At 34.9% G+C, this 23008-nt stretch overlaps 1 protein-coding gene across 1 annotated transcript in view; it reads right to left on the bottom strand.

Moving 5' to 3' along the window:
• Potea (POTE ankyrin domain family member A) overlaps positions 1–23008 on the bottom strand; it is a 98815-nt gene that overhangs the window by 47128 nt on the left and 28679 nt on the right. Inside the window, 13 exon segments of the mRNA XM_075984643.1 lie at positions 4236–4317; positions 8107–8135; positions 9369–9435; positions 11273–11334; positions 12632–12698; positions 12791–12822; positions 14094–14166; positions 14261–14289; positions 15073–15145; positions 15232–15260; positions 18393–18484; positions 20518–20602; positions 22157–22351. Coding sequence (XP_075840758.1) covers positions 4236–4317; positions 8107–8135; positions 9369–9435; positions 11273–11334; positions 12632–12698; positions 12791–12822; positions 14094–14166; positions 14261–14289; positions 15073–15145; positions 15232–15260; positions 18393–18484; positions 20518–20602; positions 22157–22351 — 915 coding nt within the window.

Genomic DNA, 23008 nt, shown 5'->3' with positions numbered 1-23008 from the left:
AATTAAATAACAATCAAATATTTTTTAAATGTTTACTGTACAATGTTAAGATGCTTGAACACTAACATTTGAAGGGAAAATTCATTTCTCACTTTTGCAACCAAAGAAGATCAACTTAAAATATGAGAAGGACAATATTTTTGGGTGGCATATTAAAAACATAGAGACAAATTATCAAGTAGAATGCAAAACTGGAAACGCATGAAATCCTGAATGTAATAAAAGGTTTCAAAACATTTAACAATACTAACTCGGAAAAATATTTAAGAAAAAAATTGGAAGAGGGTAAATATAAAGTTGGACCCCTGGACAGCTAGACACTAAAGCTGCTTTCTCTTGAAACACGACGAGAATTAAGTGACACCATTGCTGCTTACTTTCCCCTTTCTCTTATCTCCCTGTGTTGGTGAATTATATTTAACATTTCTCATGAATGTATGTTTCTTGTAAAAAATAATTAATAAACTATATGATGAATAGGTTTCAGTTCATGCCCGTTGTACATAAGTGAAGCCTTACCCCAAAACAATTTATGTTGAAAAAACTATAATTATAACCAAATCAGAAGAAAAACCATCCAAAGGATATCAACTCAATGAGTATATAAATTTGGATTTGCTCTTGTCAGTAATTGTGTTTGCATGTAACTGAAACTGTTCCATAAATAAGAAATTTATTCTTTTGGTTATGGATAGTAAGACAACCTGTTTTGTTGCAATATGTAAATTTCTGATGCAGTCTAAATATCATGGTTGACTAGGGCCACTGACTTAAGTAACATGTTAATTAAAACACAAATTATATAGATAATATCTATAGACTGTTTCCACAATGGATTTAAAAAATACTATTTTTACTACACCAGTTTTTAATGTACTTTATTACATCTTTGAGAATTCCATACAATGTGCTCTCATCATCTTCACCATAGCTCCTCCCAGATCTCGTCCTATATACCTCACTTTGTGTCCTTTTTTAAAAAAAAAAATATGTTCAATTTGTGCTGCCCATGTATTCTTGGATATGTGGCACTCCATGGGAGTATGGTCAGCATCCCTGGGTCTGCACTCCTCTAGAGAACATTGACAGCACCTCTCTCATAAGGGAAGATAGGGCTTCCTGCCCACCTCCCTTCTGCATGCTAAAATTCATTTGGCCTTGCGCTTTCACAGGTTTCGGACATTCTGTCATAACCTCCATGAAATAATACATGATACTCCTAGGATACTCAGCACTCCTGGTCGTGCACTGAGGAAATTCTCAAGAAGATGTGCGTCCTGGCGTCTAATAACTAATCTCAACTTATCACTAGGAAACATACAGATTCTAAAATTGGAATGCAACTGAGCTGATACATAAGCACCGAAGTGCCCAAGTAGAAACTCTTCATGTGGAAAACCAAATCTTAATCAGCAAATAACTCAGTTTTAGATAATGATGCTGAAATGCTATTCATATTTCTATTACTTATCCTTCCATTAAATTAGAGAAGTATATTTAAGGAATAAAAGGCTAGGCATTTTGAATATTCATAAGTGCTAGTTTCAGGGAAATAGCTATTGATAAATGTACCTGCTGTGAGTGATTTTTCCTGCTTCATTGTTGAGTCTTCTATTAACACTAAGTCTTGATTTTCAATGGCATCCTACATGGGTTTGAAACAAAATGTTTGATGGCACGCCTATACGTCATATGGTAGGAAGTTAAAGATACAGAACAAAATGAGAACATTTTTTTTTCCGAGACAGGGTTTCTCTGTAGCTTTGGAGCCTGTCCTGGCACTAGCTCTTGTAGACCAGGCTGGCCTCGAACTCACAGAGATCCACCTGCCTCTGCCTCCCGAGAATGAGAACATTTTTACCTTTAATTCAGCGTATTCAGAAGGAAGACCTGGAAAACCAGACATTCGCAATTAATTGCATGTTAGCATGACAAAGTCAGCCAAAATTTCATGTAGAATCAGTGTGAAAAATAATCACCAGAGTTATCATTGGAACTATTTTTTTTTAAGATCAATGTTTGATTTATCCTCACTTTGCTTGATCTGTTATACTCTTATTAGGAGATAAAGTAAAATCGAGTACAAAATGAGGTTTTTAACTTTAATGAAATGAAACTTTTTAAAGTGAGATTCCGATTTCAATAAACACAGTTAAATAGAAAAGACTCTGGTATCGATGCCAGTGTTTCACTCCTAATTGATGAAGGGAAAGGTGACCTCTTTCATGAAAAGTTATTATCTAACCCAGATGTTAAAATGAACAGTAGCTGACACTGGAGATATTGCCAATCGAACTTTCAGAATAAGAATCTGTTTTCTCCACATTATTAATTCAGGAAGGAGAACATAGTCATAAAATCCAGGGAAATACACAAGTCAATGTTTTGTTAAAGAAAGCTTTCCAATTTGAATAACCTCCATATTAATGGTAAAAATAATTATGCAATCAGTATTTCTCCTTTGCTGGTAGTTATGGATTATCATGAAGACTACATTTCCTTTTTCCATTCTGGTTACAATACAACCCCCTCTTTTTCTTCATATGACAGGGTTTCTCTGTGTAGCTCTTGTTTTACTGGAACTTGCTTTGTAGACCAGGCTGGCCTCAAATTCACAGAGACCCACCTACCTCTGCTTCCCAATACTGGGACAAAAGATGTTTTTAAAAAATACCCTACATTTTTAAGTAAATATTTCGCATAAGGTCTGATCAGTATCTAAAATGTGATAAAATCCATAAGAAGTTTACAGTAATAAAATAGGATTGTCAAATAAAAATAAACTGAATTTTCACAAAATTAGCATATACTAACCTAACCAATTACCTTAGTAATCAATACAACAGTCAATATAATGTACAATCCTGGTGTGCTTTTTTCCAAAATTTTATTGGCTTGTTGTATTGTGTGAGTAGTCAATTTGCTTCAAAATTATTTCCTGAGTCATTGGGATCTGACACCAGAATTTAAAACATGAAAGCAAGTGTGTCAGGGATAGATGGTCCTTCAGAAATTCTGAAAGATGGAGGGAAGATCCAGGGAATGAAACGCTATAGCAAAGAAGCGTTAATTGGCAAGAATATCAGTCTAAAGATAGTCGTAATTAGTAGAATCACAGTACCTGATAGTAGCTGGAAAAAGCTGAAAATATAGTGTTCGGCAGGAGTCACATTGTGAAACCGATATGTGAAGCTTAAAGTTACATGGTGTAATTCTAAGGAGCATAGACAGTGATGTTTGCAGCTGAACTTCACATGCATCTTTGCCACTAAGATACATCTTCCTGCACGGCTACTATCCTTCCATCCTCTAAAATAACTATTTTCGCAGTCTCTACTCAAACAAAACTACCCGATTTTTCTTCATGTCCTTCCTATGCTCTTGGATGTCTTCACTTTTATTTCAACACCACTACTGCTTCTCATTTTTTTAATATTCATCACCTGAGAAACACTCAATAATGTAGCTCATCTCCAGCTCAGAGTGTGACTCTCGATTTAACCTGTTTTCCCAGACTTGGAGAAATATGGTGCTCATATGTCTGCAGGTGTATAAGCAGTTGAGTTGAAACTTTCAGCGTCATCCTCAAGAGCACTCTCCACTCCTTTTAAGGCAGAGTCTCTCCTGCCCTGGGGCTCACCAATGAACCCAGGCTGGCTGGTGAGTGAGCTCCAGTTAGTCTCCTGCTCCTGCTTTCCTAGAAGCACATGTGACCAGGCCTGGCATTTCTATGTGAGTCCAGGGGTTCAAACTCATATCCTTACTTAAAATTGAAAAACATTACGAACTGAGTGTTTCTCCACCTCCCTCCATTTAAAAATAATAGAAGTTAAATATGTAATAGGTTATGTTGGGGTGGGTAGGAAAATATCTCACTCCCTCTGTCTTAAGAATTGTCAGGTAGATTTTAATTTTTTTCAAGTGTGTGTGTGTGTGTGTTCAATTAGCACATGTGGAGGTCAGAGGTCCCAGTTGCCTCTCAACTTCCACCTCATTGAGCCAAGGCCTCTCTTTTTCTTTCAGCTGGACAGCATGCTAGAGGTGAGCTGGCTTGACACTGCTGGCTGATTCTCCTACTCTGCCCTCCCATTTTGCTGCAGATATGCACCACCACATTAGGCTTTGTACATGGGTCCTTGGGATCCGTCTCGAGTTGTCAGGCTTCAGTAGCAAAGGCTTTTATGAAAAATCTCCCTGAGCCTCTTGAATGGAATTTAATCAAACAGAGTTCTTACCTTTCTCTTGGTCACTTACTACATTGACTCCTCTTTCATCTTCAGCCATGGATGAATGTGCAGTGCCCATTGATTGAGGTTGCTTGAACATATTTTTAAATTAGTGTCAATATTAAGTTGCATAAAGATTTCCTAATCGATTTTCAAAAAAAATTAATTTCTATTTTAAAATTAATTGTATTTAAAATGAAACAGTCATGGATGGAAACACAATTTAATGAAGATGGAAAGAAAGAAGGAAGAAGGAAGGAAACTAAGGAATAAAAGAAGGAGGGAAATGGACTTTACTGGAAAATATATATTTAAATCAGGAGACCGAGTTATTCTCTTATACCTACAACTATCTATTGAATATTCACTAATATTTTATGCAACCATTTGCTAACTGAAATTGATTCAGTCAGCCACTGACTGATTGAAATTTATTCTTTGGAGGATAACACCAAAAGTCACATTCTATAGTTATTATTCTCCTCAGAGGCAATAGGGCGAGTGGCATATCTCTCAGATAACAGAGATGCTGACAAGTAGAGAGCTAAATGATGCATTGAAACTTTAAGTTGTGAAATACTTAACAATAGGTAATACAATTTTGAGTCACTAAGATGATAATTCCTTAGCATGAATTAAATTCAGGGGAAATAGCCCTCATACTGCTCAAAATTTTAATTTCTGACTGATATAACTCAAATTTGACTGCCTTTAACATGTGAAGACATTAAAAGACTGAAAATTACCCAAACATGATCTTTCAATTGAAACAAATCCAAGGATAAGGTTTATTTTATGCCACTATTGATTCTAAAACTAGTGTGTGTTGCCTAGCTACATAGTTTGAAATTAAATATTAAATCATAGTCTGTTGATTCTCAATGGAAGTCAAAAAGTAACTACATATGATCCATGAATTCAGCATTTGCCAGTGAAAACCTTAAAACAAGAATCTATTTAAATATGTATGTACCTTTAGATGTTCCCCTTCATTGTCATCAGGCCATCCTTGTTCTTCCTCTGATGATGAGTATACATCTGATTCTGACAAATCCATAGAATTAGTTAAGATAAGCTACAAAGACAATTTGATAAATAATACAGAGAGAAAATCTAATAATTAGTGCTAATACAAAATAGGCATTCAGTTACTAATTTAGAAACTTTGATTTATTCACATCACTGAAGGAGAAATAGTTTATCAATATCAACCTACAATATCAGCTACAATCCTGCAGCAACAGTAACCTGCCTGCATGATATACAGGTACAATAGAGGCACAAATATTATGAGAGTAACCTACTACTTACTGATTGAACTTAAGGCCCATTCTTGGATCCTCACTGAAGAGTCCAAAAATCTGAGATTGGAAGGTCATGGGTCTAAGAGAAAACCTACTGGTTCTTTTCTGCTGAAGGAATATGCAATAAGATGACTCCTAATGACATGATGAGGTCACCATAGAACAGTACTTCACTCAACCCTCATCAGAAAAGCTTCTTCTTGTAGTGGGTAAGAACTGACCTAGAGACGCACAACTAGACAATGCACAGTGAGTGGAAGATGTTGGAGCCCTCAGTCCTAAGTGGGATGTCTTTATCAAGCCCCTCCCCTCAGGACTCAGGGATCTATGCACAAGCAGATGTAGATAAGGTGTAAGGCCGGAGCAGACGGGTGATTCCAAAGAGAAAGCATCTTTCAGGTACAGCAGGACTGAAACACAGATGAGCTCACGGAGATTTGGGCAGCATAAGTAAGACCTGCGCGGATTCAAACCAGACAAAAAGCCAGAACTACAAAGACAAAGTGAACACAAATTCCCACCCCTAACCAAAAAAGCTATTTGCAATTGCTACCTTCTGACAAAGGGGAAATCACTCACTCAAATGGCATGACACCAGAGTGGCAACCACACTCCAGGGAAAGTTCCATGCCTATGAGTCAGCACAAAATAAACTCCATATTTTTTGGTGGGGGGGGGGTGTTCTTATTTGGTTTAGTTTTATCTTGGCGTATTTTTTGTCTTGTTGATTTTCTTCATTTGTTTATTTTGATTTCCTTTTCATGGTTTTTATATGAAAAAGGGAGAACAAAGTTGGGTGGGTTAGAGACGTGGCAAGGATCTGTGGAGTCGGGGGAGGGGGAATACACTAATCTTCACCTGTTCACTTTAAGGTATCATGTATATTTGGAGGTAAGATGAGTTTGTTGGAACAGCAGAAAGATGGATTCTGTTTTGTAATTAGTTCAGTTAACCTGTATCTCTTGATGGGGAAACTGAATCCATTAAATATTTGAAGTTTCTTTGAAAGGTGTCTATTGATTGCTCTCATTTTTTGTTGTTGTTGCTGCTGCTGCTATTGTTTGCTGTGTTCTTCGTCCTACACTCACTTAGGAAATGGATCAACTATCAGAAGCTCCAATATGTCACTTCTACAATAAGTCAGTTCCATGAATAAGGCCTGTACAGAGCTCAAACACGCATGCACAAATTATTCTACTAAAGAAAATGGACACACCAGGAAGTAGCAACCTGAAACATAAGAAAACCAAATGAGATCACAGTGGACACTCTTTTTTTTTTTTTTTTTTTTAGTTTTTCGAAACAGGGTTTCTCTGTGGCTTTGGAGCCTGTCCTGGAACTAGCTCTGTAGACCAGATTGGTCTCGAACTCACAGAGATCCACCTGCCTCTGCCTCCCGAGTGCTGGGATTAAAGGCGTGCACCACCATCGCCCGGCTCGACACTCTTTTCTAATAGTCCTACTTTACCTTCCAATACTATGATTGAACAAGCTATGGAGGAGGGATCTGTTTCAGCTTATACTTTCTACTCTATCACCAAAGCAGGAACTCACAGCAGGACCTGGGAGCAGGAACCGAAGCAAAGAGACCACAGAGGAAGGCAGCTTACAAGTTTGCTCAGCTTGCTTTCTTATACAACACAGGACTGCCTGCCCAAGGGTGGCACCAATGCAGTCATTAATTAAGAAAATGTTTCCACAGACTTGCCAACAGGCCAACCTGACAGAAGCACTTTCTCAACTAAAGTTTACTATTTCCCCAATTGAATTCTTAGTGTACATAGTGTACTTAGTGAACTAGTCAGATAGTTCAGAATACCTCATACATGTGCATATCAAGAAAACTCTAGACTCTACACCGTTATTAAGCAGGTACCTCTACAAACAATATTCATCTAAGTGTTTTTAAACCATGCAAAATCCATTGACTTTTGCGCATGCATGCAGGTATTCCGTAGGAAGCATGCTGATTGAGAAATGCGAGTTTTGGGATACTAAGTTATAGTCAGAAATGTGAAGAGAGTATGTTAAGTTACTGAATAACTTCTTGGAAAGATAATGACAGCAGTGACACTTCATTTGTGCCAAATCCTCACGTGAAGGTTGAAGAGCAGGGGAATGAAACTTCAAAGACCATGCGCATTCTGTGTTTGGAAGCATTTTCCCAGACAGACGGCAGACTGTACCTGGGCCAAACGCTTTTACTTCTTTCCTTGCTGGTGCTTTGCAGGGAAGAGGAGTTTTCGTCTGTACGGGTTTTAAAACAAGACATGTAATAGCCGTTGTGGGACTGTATAAACAGTTCAGTGGTTAAGAGCATTTGCTGTTCAAACAGAAAGACCAGAGTTGGGAATCTGATACCCAAGTAACAAGCCAAGCATCCACCAAACACATGTAAACTCACCCAGTGCCCGTTTTATGGCCTCTATGCATGCATAGGCAAATCTACAACCACACTCATATACACATACCCTCGGGTGGATAGACAAAAATAATACATCTCTTTAAAAGTAACATTTGCTTGTTATAAATAGTATGAATTAAATGATGCAAGATAAAAATCTAAAACATATTACCTTCCATTGAGCATATTCTTCAAGGGAATCTAAAGAGTCAGAGACATATTATTTGTGAACATGATAAAGTTAAGTATACCTTCCACATAAAATTACTATAAAAATATTCCAGGTTTCTAGCTTTCAAAATATTACTAATTTTAGTTTGGGGGCACCCCTTTTGTTTTTCTCTTCTAATTGAAGGAAAACAACCTACATCAGTATGGCATTCCTAATTGTTGGAAAACAAACTGAAACTGGTATTATGGGAAGATTTTGTGACCCAAAATTATTTTTAAGCTCTGACTGTAGGAAGAAACAGAATGGCTGTTTAGCAAGAGAGTTCAGCATCATTCATGCCAGTATTGAATGAGAGTTTGCCATGACCTTCATATATGATAAACTTTGGAAGCTCAAAGAAGACTCAATGTTTAGAGAAAGGAGAATCTGAGCTCCTGAAAACATTGCTCATTTTGGCGTGTGTGTAAACTACTTTTAGGACCGTGTTTCTGGGTTGCCCCTAGTTTTCACACCTGAAACATTTTTAGTGAGCACTTTGAAAATAGTGTGTGAACCTAACCACATGGTAGGAATAAGAAGTTGTTAGTGCTGACTGATTGCCAAAGTTTAAAGACGCCCGAGTTTTACAGGCGAACAGGAGATATTACTAAAGTGTTCCATGTGAAATGTAGCCATGTTTACATAAGACACAGTCCTGCCATTGCAGTGAATGGTTATCACAGGATTATATCAAACCTGCGCTTCTACAAATTGGCTTCTTTTTTCATGTGCACCCCACTCTATATGGGAAGTTAACGTAATCAGGGCCTTTGCTGCCTCCATGTTTTCCATGGTCAGTGGAGAACTGAGTGCCAGCCACCCGCCATGGTTTTCCCCCCTCACTCTTTTTCAAATAATCTATGCAGGAAAATATTCTCTACTTGAATTTGGAGGATAGCATGAAAAGCTCATGTGAAATGAGTTGACTACTCCCAAGTTCCTCATCTGTGACTGACTCTACATGGGCTTCCCAACCCTTCACTGTCTTTCTTAATCTTCACTATTCCTTCCTGTTCCCCAAAATCCTGAGAGGAAAATACCTCATGATTTAACTCATCATTTCACTTTCTCAGTAATATTCTCAATTTAGCCTGCTTTGAAAAATAAGATCTAATTATTGCCACTTAAAATACCCTGAGCAATTTCCTTTCACTGGGTAAAAAGCTCAGTATTCCCTGCAAACAAACGTGTTGTCATGTAATGTTTGAAAATAAAGTTCTTACCTTGCTCCTCATCATGTCTTGTGCCTTCATATCTTTCATCTTCAGTGAAAGATAAATCGTCAATGCCCTTTGGACATAGTTGTTAAAAATATAATGTTAAAATTAGAATCAATAATGAGTTGCACAGATTTAATAATCACATTCTCGGAAATTATCCCAGTTTCCTATTTGAAATGTAATTAAATTGAAACTACAAGAAACATAACTGAAAAACTAAATTATTTATAATAGATTCTCATACATATTTCTGAAAATCGTTAATCTTATTGGGTCTCTGATTATAAAATTGACAATATAATTTCAGAGGAGACACTTGCGTAGATATTAGAGAAGCCAACGTTCATGATTTAAAAAGGAATTAATTTCAGAATATCAGTAATTTTCATTCCTCATAAATTACAAAGGTTTTAAATTCATATATTATCAAATTATGACATGTGTACCAGTCATATAATATCATTACTTGTGAACAGTTCCAATGGCATCAATATTTTTAATATTGAAAGAAGAAATACAAAGATGATTCAAACAAAACTTTGTGGTGGTTACTCCATTTTTTATTAAATTAGTAAATGTTTGGGCACATTTTTACTAATTAGAAAGTTATTTTGTTACGGTTGAATAAAAATATTTAAACATTAGCTATCACCTATAGATTTTTACAAGTAAAACCAAACTACAGAACTACAACAATCCTTCAGATAATAAAGAGAAGCATGCTTTCACTCGGCATGGATAAGATGCAAGTTGCGTATTTATACTCTGTGTTGTCTGTACAATCTGAGCATTTAAAGAACAATCATGAAGGTAATATTCTGTCTTTCTTTGGGCAAACCAGGAAGTTCCAATATAATATCTAGATGTGGACCACTGCTTTCTTGGATCCCTTGTCCTCTTGCTAAAATTTGTCATGGCTCTTGTTTCTGTTTCTTTAGATGGCAACTTAATCCTCGCACTCATAAAGATCCTTTCTGAGCAAGCATTTCAGCCCTCAGTCTTATATATACACTGAATATAACACTCATTATCATTCTGCCTCTTCATATTAACTGTGTCTCAGTGAGGAATTTCACATATAATATTCACTAATTTTTTAGACATTTGTGCTTATATAACCTCATTTGCTATGTCCGTGTTCAACAGTTTAGTGCTTGATATTCAGTAACTGGAGAGTATTCAACATAAAATGTCTGCAGGGAGCAAAGCACCACCTGCTACATTTCAACGGCATATTCTAATAAAATCCTTACAAATTATAAATCCATATGGTGGCATGCATTTATGTAAATATTCAGGGATAACTACAATCACTATATGCTGTAATGCTGGGTAAAGTTAGTCCCCTGCAGTACCATATTTAATAAATTTCTTCATTGAAAACTTTTTGATTTGCTTACAGAACACCAAAGTCTCCATTCTGGAAGAAATCACTCTTTATGGATAATGGGATTAACTATACACGTCTATTCTCTTCCATGGCAAAGACAAGTAAAAACACTAGCGACCAAATTAAATAATTCAGGCTTAGTCTTTGGCAGTACTGATTGGTAATAGGCAACATCAAATTTTGAATCACCCGAAAAGGTAACTCTTTAGAATGAATCAAATCCTGGGGTTAGCACTCTGATACTGCTCAAAACTTTTGCCATTTAATCATAAGTCTCAAACCTGGCATGACTTTTTAAATACCAAAAATAATGGAAAACATATTAAGAATCTATAAACGTACTTTAAGTTATCTTACACCAGTCTGCTTAAGTACTTAGAAGGGTGTTAAAGCTTAAAATTAAATGATCCATTGGCTCTCCAGGGCAAGGAAAATGGCACTTTCGTGTGGCTCCTGGCACATTGTTTGCCAATGAAAATGATGATCTTTAAAGGCTTTAATTTTAATATTCATGTACCTGTCCTTGAAAATTCCTGTCACCACACCATTCTCCTCCAGAAGCTTTTATAGTTGGCTCTGCTGAAATATAATCAGTTTAAAAGCTATAAAGTTAGACAAAAACGATAGCTGTTACAACCCATCCCAATGGGTACATCAAAAAAGCAACCCCATACCTAAGGCTTAGGGAACATTGCAGGACGAGATGGAAAGTTTGAAAGAGCCATATGTCGGGGACAGAATCAATGTTAAAAATTGTTAATGTGCAAACAAAATCAACAATATTAGTGGCATGAGTAAGAAATGGAGGGATGTAACTTAGTAGGTTGAAAGGTACAAATTGATGCAATGTTTATTTGGAGATTTACTGAATACATAGAATCATAATCAAATAGCAAAGAAAATAAAGCTTTTGAATGAGTACAAGAATAAAAACAGATTCCTGTATAAAAGACTCTGCATTATCGGTACAAAATGATATGTGAAATAAATAAGATGATTAACATTTGGTCTTGCACATCTAATAATTTTCTTGGTATTCTTTAGGAATGCACAGCTTATAGATATCAGGCTCATCTAAAAAGGATATACTGAAATGTCATTGGTATAAGAATAGAATATGTGAGGCCTTAGGATCCATATAAAATCAACTTGGTATAATAAATGCTGAATCAATGATTCAATAATATGCATAACATTAATAGAGTTTCTAATGACTATTATATGAGACATTCGGCTATTTTCTCTAACATAGAATATTAATTCTACATATAGGCAAAAGCTGGCAAAGATATTTCATCATGCTGTATATTACGTTAGTTCCTGCAGCAATCCTGCTGCCATAGTTAAAGGCACTGATGTAGAGAATAAATAAATGAAAAATGAATGAGATAAATAAGCAGTGTGTCAAACTAAAAGAAAGTATAATTTGAATTTGTAATGAGCAATAACTTGAAATTTCACTCACACACCAAAATTATGCTTGCCAAAGAAAGATTTGTTCAGTTGTCCAAGTAGTTGACTTTACAAATATAAATCATTACAGACAACAGTCCTATGTTTTTAAACTATGCAAAAAAGATAATCGTTGGACTTTTATACCTAGCACAACTATTCTGTAAAAAAAATGACAATGTTAGTATACCAAGACACGAAAGAGAAAATACTTAGAGTTAAAACTTTGAAAATGTTATTTTGAGCAGCTAAATGACTTGTGTAAACAATGGGACTTAACAATGATAATTTAGTCTTTTTTTTTAAAAAAAAAAAAAGTCCTCCCATCAAATTTGGAGAGCAGAGAAGTCAAAATCAAGAAGATTGTATAGATTTTGCATTTTTGAAGCACTTTTCCTACATAAATCAGTATTGAGAAATTTACCTGAGCAGTATGACTTTACTTGAGTTGTTGCTGGTGCTTCATAAGAATCTCTTCCTTCAAGGGGAAACTGTATAGATTGTCAAAGAAGGTATTTAACTACCTGTGTGTGTGTGTTTGGATAATATGATTTTAATAACTCAGGATAAGATATAAACTTACTACCTTCACTTGAATATATTCCTCAGGAGATTCTAAAAAAAACAGAAATAGTTATATGATAGCATGACAAAGTTTACCATACTTTCAAGAACTGCTTTATATCAAAAACACTCTTTATGGTTAGCTTTTACAGTGATTCTGTTCACTCTGGGGATGTGGGAAGTTTTTAGTTTTGTTTTTCAATTGAAGGAAAGACACACGATAGAAATTTACTGGAAAATAAATAAATTCCATAATTTCAATCAAATGACAATTTTCAAATAAAGATAATGAACCCAGTGAACATTTCTAATAAAAGTTATGTGAGTTGAGCAGTAGTGGTGCATGCCTTTAATCCCAGCACTCAGAAGACAGAGGCAGGTGAATCTTTGTGAGTTTGAGGCCAGCCTGGTCTACAGGAGCTAGTTCCAGGACAGGAACCAAAAGCTATGGAGAAACCCTGTCTCAAAAAAAAAACATGTGTATTCATTAAAGTGGCATTTCTAATGGCTGGAGAATAAAAGGTACCAGTAATTTTAGAATGAAATCAGGAAATCAAGATAATATTCCAACAGCCAAAACTGATTATAGCATGGGACAGACTGTATCTTCAGCAATGAGTACTTCACTGTCATTAATCCTAGTGTTCTGTGAGAGTTTACCATGTCCTTTTACTTTATATACTAGTTACAAACTGTCACCACGGTTCACTTCTTATTCAAGAATGGTTTTGAATTTATCACCCTGGTTATTTACTTGTAGAATTATAGCAATAAAAAACTTTATTTTTATAAACACACACATGTTGACTATATTTAGTATAGCATGTTGGATTTTTCCTTACTTTGAAAATTTTTAAATTGAGAATTCATAGATTTTTAATTTTTGAGAAATCATATATCATATCCACTTTTTCCTCTCCTGCTTCAACTTTTTATGTGTATCCTCTCAAATTCAAAAATTCTTTAATTATTATTGTTACACACATACACACACACTCATTTGCAAGCATATGTGCAACCTACTTGTCCATTTAGTATTGTTTATATGTAGATGTGTTTAGAATTGATAATTTGGGGTTGGATAACACATCTCTCAATAGTCATTGATTGCCTGTAGCTCTTCCTCTAGAGAGCAGCAGACATATTACTTTGGGATCTTAAATAATTAATTTTGAAATATTCAACACTAGAAATTATATTGCATCATTTATATCAAATTCTTATATGAAATTTAGAGAACACAGAAGTAAAAATTTGGAAATTTTTAAACATTTCAAACATTTATATTTATTTGCTCATAAATATTAATATTATTAACTCACCTACTAGAAACCATTTCCCATGCTTTGTGTCACAGACTTCATTTGGAACAGAATCATTTTCCTCAACAGTAGTCTGTGTGAGTTTAGGAAATAAGGTACTTAGTAACTTTTGAACTTTTCATACAAGATGAGGTCAAATTTTCAGGAAAAAATAAGAGAGAAAATACCTCTGATAGAGGATAGTCTTTAGGTGTGTCTAAAAATATCAAAAAGAGGAATAGTGAATTCCATGTAAATGTGATATTGACCATGTACATTCATGGAGAATTATATAGAAAATAATCCTCATAGATGAGAATAGGTATTTTAATGCTAAAGTTTTTGCATGGTTTATTGTGTTCATACAAGCCAAGAAAAATAACAATTGGGAAAAATAACACAAGAACTAAAAACAAATTAGAATTTTCTGAAAATAAGAGCACAATTCAAAGTAATATCACACTGGTCCATAGTGGCACAAGCATTGTGGTGATAACCAACAAATATCTGAATTTATTTAGCCCACTGCAGAAAAAGTCTTTAAAGAAACAGAGTACAGACAGTCATAGATTAAAGGAGTAAAGATAATAAAATAAATATTAAAAAGTAATAGAGTAAAAATAAGCCACGTATCCAGGTTCTGGCTATTACAAACAATGCTACTATGAACATAGGTGAACAAATGCTTTTGAGGTATGATAGGGCATCTCTTGGGTATATTCCCAAGAGTGGTATTGCTGGGTCCAGGGGTAGGTTGATCCCGAATTTCCTGAGAAACCGCCACACTGATTTCCAAAGTGGTTGCACAAGTTTGCATTCCCACCAGCAATGGATGAGTGTTCCCCTTACTCCACATCTTCTCCAGCAAAGGCTATCATTAGTATTTTTGATTTTAGCCATTCTGACAGGTGTAAGATGGTATCTCAAGGTTGTTTTGATTTGCATTTCCCTGATCGCTAAGGAGGTTGAGCATGACCTTAAGTGTCATTTGGCCATTTACCTGCTAATAATTGTATCACTGGACTCATATCCCAGGCCTCCTTTGGGACAGATTCTTGCTCTACAATGGTAGGCTATATTAATTTAGAAAAAAATTAATGAATTGTACAGGTTATGGAATATGAAATTAATGATTCAGAATAAAATGAAAAGTAACTACCTTTGATTGAGGACATTCCTTAGAAAATTCTGAAGTTTCAAAGAAACAACCAATTAAATACAAATATGACAATATCGACTGTATATATTTATAAAGAGTTAGAATGAAAAATAATAATCATGGATAACTTGATGGTTATTTAATTTTGTTCTGATGAATTTTTACTACGTTTCATTTTTAGACAACTGAGACATTTCATTTTTACTACATTTCATTTTTAGACAGAAATCCAATGAACAAAATTAAACTGTAGCTGTAGTTATACTTAGAATTATCCAAAAGAATATAGTCTAAATAAATATAACTTAATAGGTAAGGCACATATACCACAATATGATATTTTTAATTGATGGAAAGAAAACCTATCTGTGGTCTCAGGAAGAAATCATAATTATGAGGTGACATTTCATTTATTAAAGTTGATGGCTGAACAGGTCAGCGCATACCTCTAATAAAACATTTCAGAAACATTTAAGCAATATTATTAGAGCTATTTATGTTCTCCATGTCATGTTCTAATTTTCCATCACCTGTCAATCGTAAAACTTCAAAGAGATAAATGATTCATATTGTTACAGTTTTCAAATTTGATAAATTTGGGTATTCATGTGCAGAATGACATTGCATAAAAATTTTCCTCAATGGGCACACATGTGGACTGATAATTAGACATTTAGAATTAATTTCCTTTTTATGGTATACATGTCTTTTTTGGTAAATGCTTCTCGGAAGATATGTGACCCTAAACTACAAGAAAAAAAGTGTAATTTACACAAGAGTGTAAATTTATATCAAAATTTTATATATGTATATGTTTGTGTGTGCACCACTAACAACCAAAAATGGTTAATTAAAAATCACTTTGTGAGATATTATTGACAAATAAAAGACAAACTAAGTTGTCACAAGAGGATTATAAAGTACTAATTCGCTACATCTCAAATAAGAGCAGTGCTTTATATGTTATGTATTCAATAAATAACCATATATGCCCTTTTTCACAATTATACTATTCAGTGCACCATGAGAATAGTCAAGTAGAGTTTCATCAATTAACAATCTTCTAAGGAATTTAGCTATCATTTCAAAACCAGATGATTCTGCATTCAAATTAAACTCTTCTGAATCCCTAAAATCATTGTAACCTATATCATTTACAGGGATTACTGAGTGTGGTAGTTCATCACATGACTCTCACTTCCTCTTTGGTTCCAATAACTCATACAAATAGCAATAATTCTCATTTCCATTTGAATCAACATATAGCAAAGATTTCTGAGCTGGCTTCTCTACAGTTCTTTAACGTTCACTCTAAATTTGTGCGTGTTACTTTTCTTCTTCCTGTGTTGGTCAGTTTTTAATCAACAAGACACAAGATAGAGTTGTTTGAGAAGAGGAAACCCCAGTCGATAAATCATCCTCATTAGATTTGCCTGCAGACAAGCCAGTGGACAGTTTCTTGACAATGATTGATGTAGAACATTCCAGCCCCATTGTGAGTAGAACCACCCCTGGGATCTATAATAAAGCAAACTGAGCAAGGCTGGAGGAACAAGTCAATCATCAGCATTCTTTCCTGGCTTCTACTACAGTTCCTGCCTCCAGGGACCAACCTCAGCATCCCTTGATAGATATATAACTCAAATAAACCCTTTCCTCTTCCATTGGCTTGTGGTCATGGTGTTTATCACAACATTAGAAAGTATAAGCTACTTCCTATCTTCAGTTCCACTGGGTAACCTTCTCAGCACATTACTTTCTTTTTGCATTGTTTTAGTAAACTGATCTTACAAGTTCCCTTTCTTATCATTTGGTGTTGAAACAACTGTAGAAATTAAGTCATCAAACATGGTGATAGATACAGGATTGGTGATCAAAGAAAATCTCATTGAATCACATTTTCTCAATGACATTTCTATGTTCATTCTCCCCCCCCCCGCAGAAATATTCTCAGAAATAATAATAATAATGTTTAAGTTTTCTTAGATGTGGTCTTGAACTATCAACCAAAGGATCTTTTTCATTTTCTTTAATGAGAAGTCTACACACTGGCTGTTCATTTTCTTTAGAACACCAACTGTACCACTAGACACCTTCTTAGAAATGAAGAATTAAAGCCGGAAAGTGGTGACACATGCCTTTAATTCCAGCACTCAGGATGAAGAGGCAGGTGGATCTCTGTGAGTTCAAGGCCAACCTGATCTACAAAGCGAGTTCCAGGACTGACTCCATAGCTACTGAGAAATCTTGCCTCAAAAAAAAAAAAAAAACAAAAAGAAAAAAAAGAAATGAAGAATTCCAGAAAAGTTGAACAAAAATTATTTTGAATATTTTCCTCAACACATGGATCATGAAACTTTGAGAAACTCTGGTCAATGAGTCTCTTCAAAAATCCCCTTTACTATGATTTAACTGTACAGAATCTAGTTTCTATTTGGTGCAATTTTCCCACCATGTCTCCCAATTTGAATAAGCCATTATGTTTTGAATGCTCTTTGGGTCTATTGATGGCACTCTTAATCAACCTATGACTAAAGCTTCATGTTATTCCTTTCTATGATGTCATTTTAGGCTCATATGGTATTATACTAGGATTTAAGAACACTTTTCCACTGACATTAAGTAATATATACAGCTGAGAATAGATATTGACTATATACAAGATAGAACACTGAAGAAGGGTCTAATATGTCACATCTTTATGCCTTCCCCAAAGTGAGGAAACAAGATTTTGGGAACACATTGTTCAGTCTCTTCCACACAATTCCTCATTAGCAGATCACTTTGTAGTGTTTTAACATGAGTAATCCCCCACCCATTATTTTTATATGAATTTCCTGCCCTCCCCTGCATGCTCCCTTTCTTCATTCCCTTCATTTCCTCTCTATCTTTTCTACCTTTCTTAATCTATCCCCATTCTTCTCCACCCCCACTTGCTTCCTAATCTCCCTTGGTCATTACACACCAGAGAGGTAACCTTTGTGATAGGCTTCAGTTAGTCTGTCTTCAAACTTGTCTTTGACATGCGTGCTACTGAAACTTAAAATATCCTGTTACTCAGTACATATTTAGGAGGTAACTTTTCTGTCTTGAGGTATATGAAACTCCTTGTGCTTCAAACAAATATTCTATTATGGACTTTTTATTGTCAGATTCCTCACCTTTTTCCTGACACATCACCATTTTTTCTCCTCTTTGATCTTTAGCCATTGATAAATAACCAACATCCTGTGTGTGAATTTGATTAAAGATAGTCCGTTAAAATAAGCATCAGGAATCAGTTACAACATTTTTTAAAAACTTTCCTGCAAAATCTCAGTTTTCTGTTTTAAAATCAATTAAATTTACTTTAAGGGGTAAGGAGGGGAAGAAATTGGAGAAAAGGAAATGGAATGTGGATCAGACTCAAACATATTATATGTGTGTCCAAATTTTAAATTTTGATTTAAAAATAAAAAATTAGATTTAAAATAAATATATATTGAAAATGTCTTACAACAAAAATGACTTAGCCTGATGTTTTATTTATATAAATTTATATGTACACATATATTATATGCTTGCAGGTGTAACGATAATAAATAAAAAGAGCTTATCAGTTTGAGAATAGGGAGTCTTGGAAAGGGTTTGAGGAAGGGTAGCTGGGGAAAGGAGGAAGGAAAGTGAAGCAATTCTATTTCAATTAAAAATATATATTTCAATTAATTTCTATAAAAATTTTTATATAAAAAGTCATCAAACAAATCTCCTAAAGCTGATAAACACATTGACAAAAGTATTAGGGAACGAAATTAACATGCAAAAATTAGTAGACTTCCAATGGCAATGATACCAAGGAAGAAAAAAAGGAAAAACCGTTTTTAAAATCTTGAAATTATCTCAACTAATGAAGTGTACAAGCGTACAATGAAAATGTTAAGATACTGAAGAAGACACCAGAAGATGGAAAGACCTTTTTGTGTTGTTTTCTGTTTTTGTTTTATTTGCAATTTGACATAAATGAGTCATATGAGAAAAGGGAAGGTCAGTTGAAGAATTGCCACCATCAGATCAGCCTTAGGGCAGGTATATCTGTGGACATTTTCTTGAATAATGACTGATATGAAAGGGCCCAGACCTTTTTATATATAATTTACATATATGTATATATATACATATATATATATATAGAGAGAGAGACTCAACTAATAAGTCTATGACAACTCTTGTTCTCCTCTTCAAAATGTCCTTCTGTATTTATAAATGTCTTCCCTGAGCTTTTATTTCTATTCATGCTATCATTCCAACCATAAATTTAAATAAAACATAACTTTTCCCACATCTGCCTCTTCAGGGCATCCTACCAGAGTGTGCCACCACATCTGAATACATCAATCTTTCCTATCTTGACATCAAGTATGGACATTATATGGAAAAAATTAGTGTTTACTGATTCTATTTTTTGCTTTGTCATAACTTTGTATGTTGAGTGTCTAATTGCCTACTTCTTAGCTGATACTCAGTAATTGAAATTATTCAAAGTCATTCAAGCAAAATGACTGTTGTGAAACCTAAAACATTAACAAATTCAAACAGCTTATGTTTTTCAATTGCTTCCTCCAAACTAGACATCTAGACATTGACATGAAACTCATAGACAATCTGCACTAAGTTCAGTCCTGATACACGCTAGTATTCAGTAAAGCCACTGGGTAACATTTTAATGTAGTTTCTGCCTCCATTTCTTGAAGCATAATGAGCTTGAAGGTTACTGTTTGGAGCACAGCACCACTGACCCTAATGGAAGGTACCTTCTCTTTATAGGCAGTGGGACTAATTGTATATGCCTGTGTTATCACCCACAATAGGACCAAAATGAGTAAGCGAAACTTACACATTGATAGTACTGACTACTCATTGGAACCCTCAGTTTTTTAGTTTCTTAGAATAATAACTCTTTCTAATACATCAAATTGTGGGTTGATCCCTTTGAAATCATTCAAACTATACTGGCTTAGTTACAAGTCTCAAATTTGATCTATTCTTTAAATAGGTAAGTGGCCATAAAAAGGGAAAACAACATAAAAATTAAATTTTTTCATATATATCCAAGGATCGGGGTTATCTGTTACTTTTAGATTCTAAAAATATTCTGGATTCCATAACTAAGCAAATGGTGTTAAATTAGACATTAAGTCATGATCTAGTGATTCTGAGGGCAGTTTGAAAAGTAACTTTCTCTGATCCATTTTACATTATTTTACAATGAGAAACACCAGTTTGTAATTCAAATTTAATTACTTAAATACCGGTGGTGGATTCTTTTCAAAGCCGTCATAACTATCTGATTCTTCTTCTGCTGTCAACTTCACAGCTGGTCCTTCTGACAAGTCTATGCATGTGATTAAAATAAATCATGAAAACATTTAGATAACATGATAATAATCATTGCATATATAAAAAATTAAATGCTAGAAACAACACCAACTAGACTTTTAATTTTCTAACTAGAATCTTCAGATAAGTTTACTCTTAAACAAGAATTAGTTAATAATCAAGTGTGTCATGTACACAATATACACACATCTCAAAGGGTCAGTAACAATCATGCCATTAAACACCAACAAACACACTTTTGAAACCAAACTGGAAAAAAATAAATGAAATCATTTATAGTAACTGCATACTTTTCTGAATTGAGACACATTTTATAGTCTATTGGGCATTTTCCTCTTTGACTACCCATTCTGTGTAACTGCAGAACTTGATATTTATGTTGGTAAAACTCACTGGTTATAGACAAGATCATTTTTTAGTTACTCTAAGGTAGCATTAATGTAACTCCGAATGAAATGCTACGGTCACTATTCCTACAGGCTGACTTTCTTCTGTGAACGCTCAGTGTCATGGGCCATCTTTCTTCATTTTGATTATCTTTGCCTGAGTGATTACTTTTGCTTTCTACAGCACTTCCCTTGGTGCTTATGTTCATTTTCCTTTGTATCTTTATCATTACTGTTGTAAATTATTTCTTTATATATCTATTCACTTTGCCCCTGGACTACATAGGTGCTCTTGTGTATTATTTTTTATACACAGCAATAATTACTATTATTGGGACAAAATGATTACTGGGACAAAAAACATCAAGAGCACGGCATACTGGAACAGCAAATACTGGAATACCAAATAGAGTATGTGCTGGTGTAGCAATATGGCAACAGGAATAATAACATCATATCACTATACACATCAAAGTCACTTCTCTAAGTGAGCAGACCAAGAAAATGGTTCTATGTAGAGACATAAATGGAAGCTATATTATGAAAACATATATAATTATAAGAGGCTTGTACATTGATATTTTTTAAACTAGTCCGTGTTATCATTTGATGTGAGCATGGAGCACTCTAAATGTGGCGGAGACACCAATGTGAGGGAGCCTTAAGTGGATGAGAATGATTTAGTTGACGGTAATGCTGCAAATCTTAATTAAGTGGAAGTTTCCAGACAAGTTTGAGTTCTAAAGTTATCAGTACCCAGTAAGGAACAAATTCTATTAAGTAAATAAATTTACAAGCATCGTTCTATGGAGAGTTAGATGTTACTCATCATTGACAGGGTAAGAAGGGGTACGAAATGAGCAGCCTGCTGTGTGTAAGACGGTTTTGTTAAATTTGTCTTTTGCCTAGAATTTCTGATACTGGAGGAACCCATGACCATGTTGAGACATAAAAGTAGAAACAATGAACTCAAGTTGCTTCTCCAAACCAGCCCCTTCAACTTGGAAATGTCTTCTGTAAAACCTATGTCAACAATGACGCTGTGTTATTTAGCACAAATCCTGCCACCCCATCTAATCTTGATAGGAGTGAGAAGTCTGTGGAGATTTCCAATATTTAGAGTTTATCTTTCCAGACTAACTGACTGGTAGCACAAAACTTACCCTCTTGGATACTCCATGCTTCCTTCATCTCTACTGCTTTATTTAGAACAGAATCATTCATTTCATTGATAACCTGAAAGGGGTTTGAAGGAACAATTGAAGAATAATTGTACATTTCATTGAGTGTGACACAAATTATCCAAAGTGAAAACATAAAGGCTTTTACCATCAAGGGTGAATATTCCTCCCCAGATTCTAAAAAAGAAAAACAAAGAGATGATCAATGATAAGTAAATAAGTCGATCAATCGCAAACTCATGCAGAGTTTGAATGGAACTCAGCCCCCCTGGCTACCTTTGCAAATGATAACTTTACACTTGGGCTTTTCAGGCTGTGAATTGGCTTATTTTGCTTTTGTGTCTCATTGAGATCATAACATGAAAAAAATATACACTGAAGAAAAAATTAAAATCCAGTTTTGATTAAACTTGCTCAGATTTTCAAAACGAGGTTATTATGTAACGGCTATAGCAGAAACACAAAAGGCGCATATAACAATATGAATATGCTAATAAACGAAGAGGAAAGGGATTCCTAATCAGAGAAGCAATTTGTGACCCTGAGTTTATATCAACTGTCAAAGCCATTGTAGAATGGAACAGTATATAATTCAGAAGACTTCTGAGCCTTGCTTGTTGGTTGTTTTGTCAACACAAACTAGAATTACCTGGGGAGAGGGAACCTAAATTGGCTGAACTGCCTCCATAAGACTGGCCTGTGGAGCCGGGCGGTGGTGGTGCAAACCTTTAATCCCACCACTAGGGAGGCAGAGGCAGGCAGATCTCTGTGAGTTAAAGGCCAGCCTGGTTTACAAGAGCTAGTTCCAGGAAAAGCACCAAAGCTACAGGGAAA

This window comes from Microtus pennsylvanicus, chromosome 9 (assembly GCF_037038515.1).
Source record: "Microtus pennsylvanicus isolate mMicPen1 chromosome 9, mMicPen1.hap1, whole genome shotgun sequence".
NCBI lineage: Eukaryota > Metazoa > Chordata > Mammalia > Rodentia > Cricetidae > Microtus > Microtus pennsylvanicus.
Note: the sequence above shows the minus strand (reverse complement) of the source record. Positions and strands in the feature narration are given on the sequence as shown.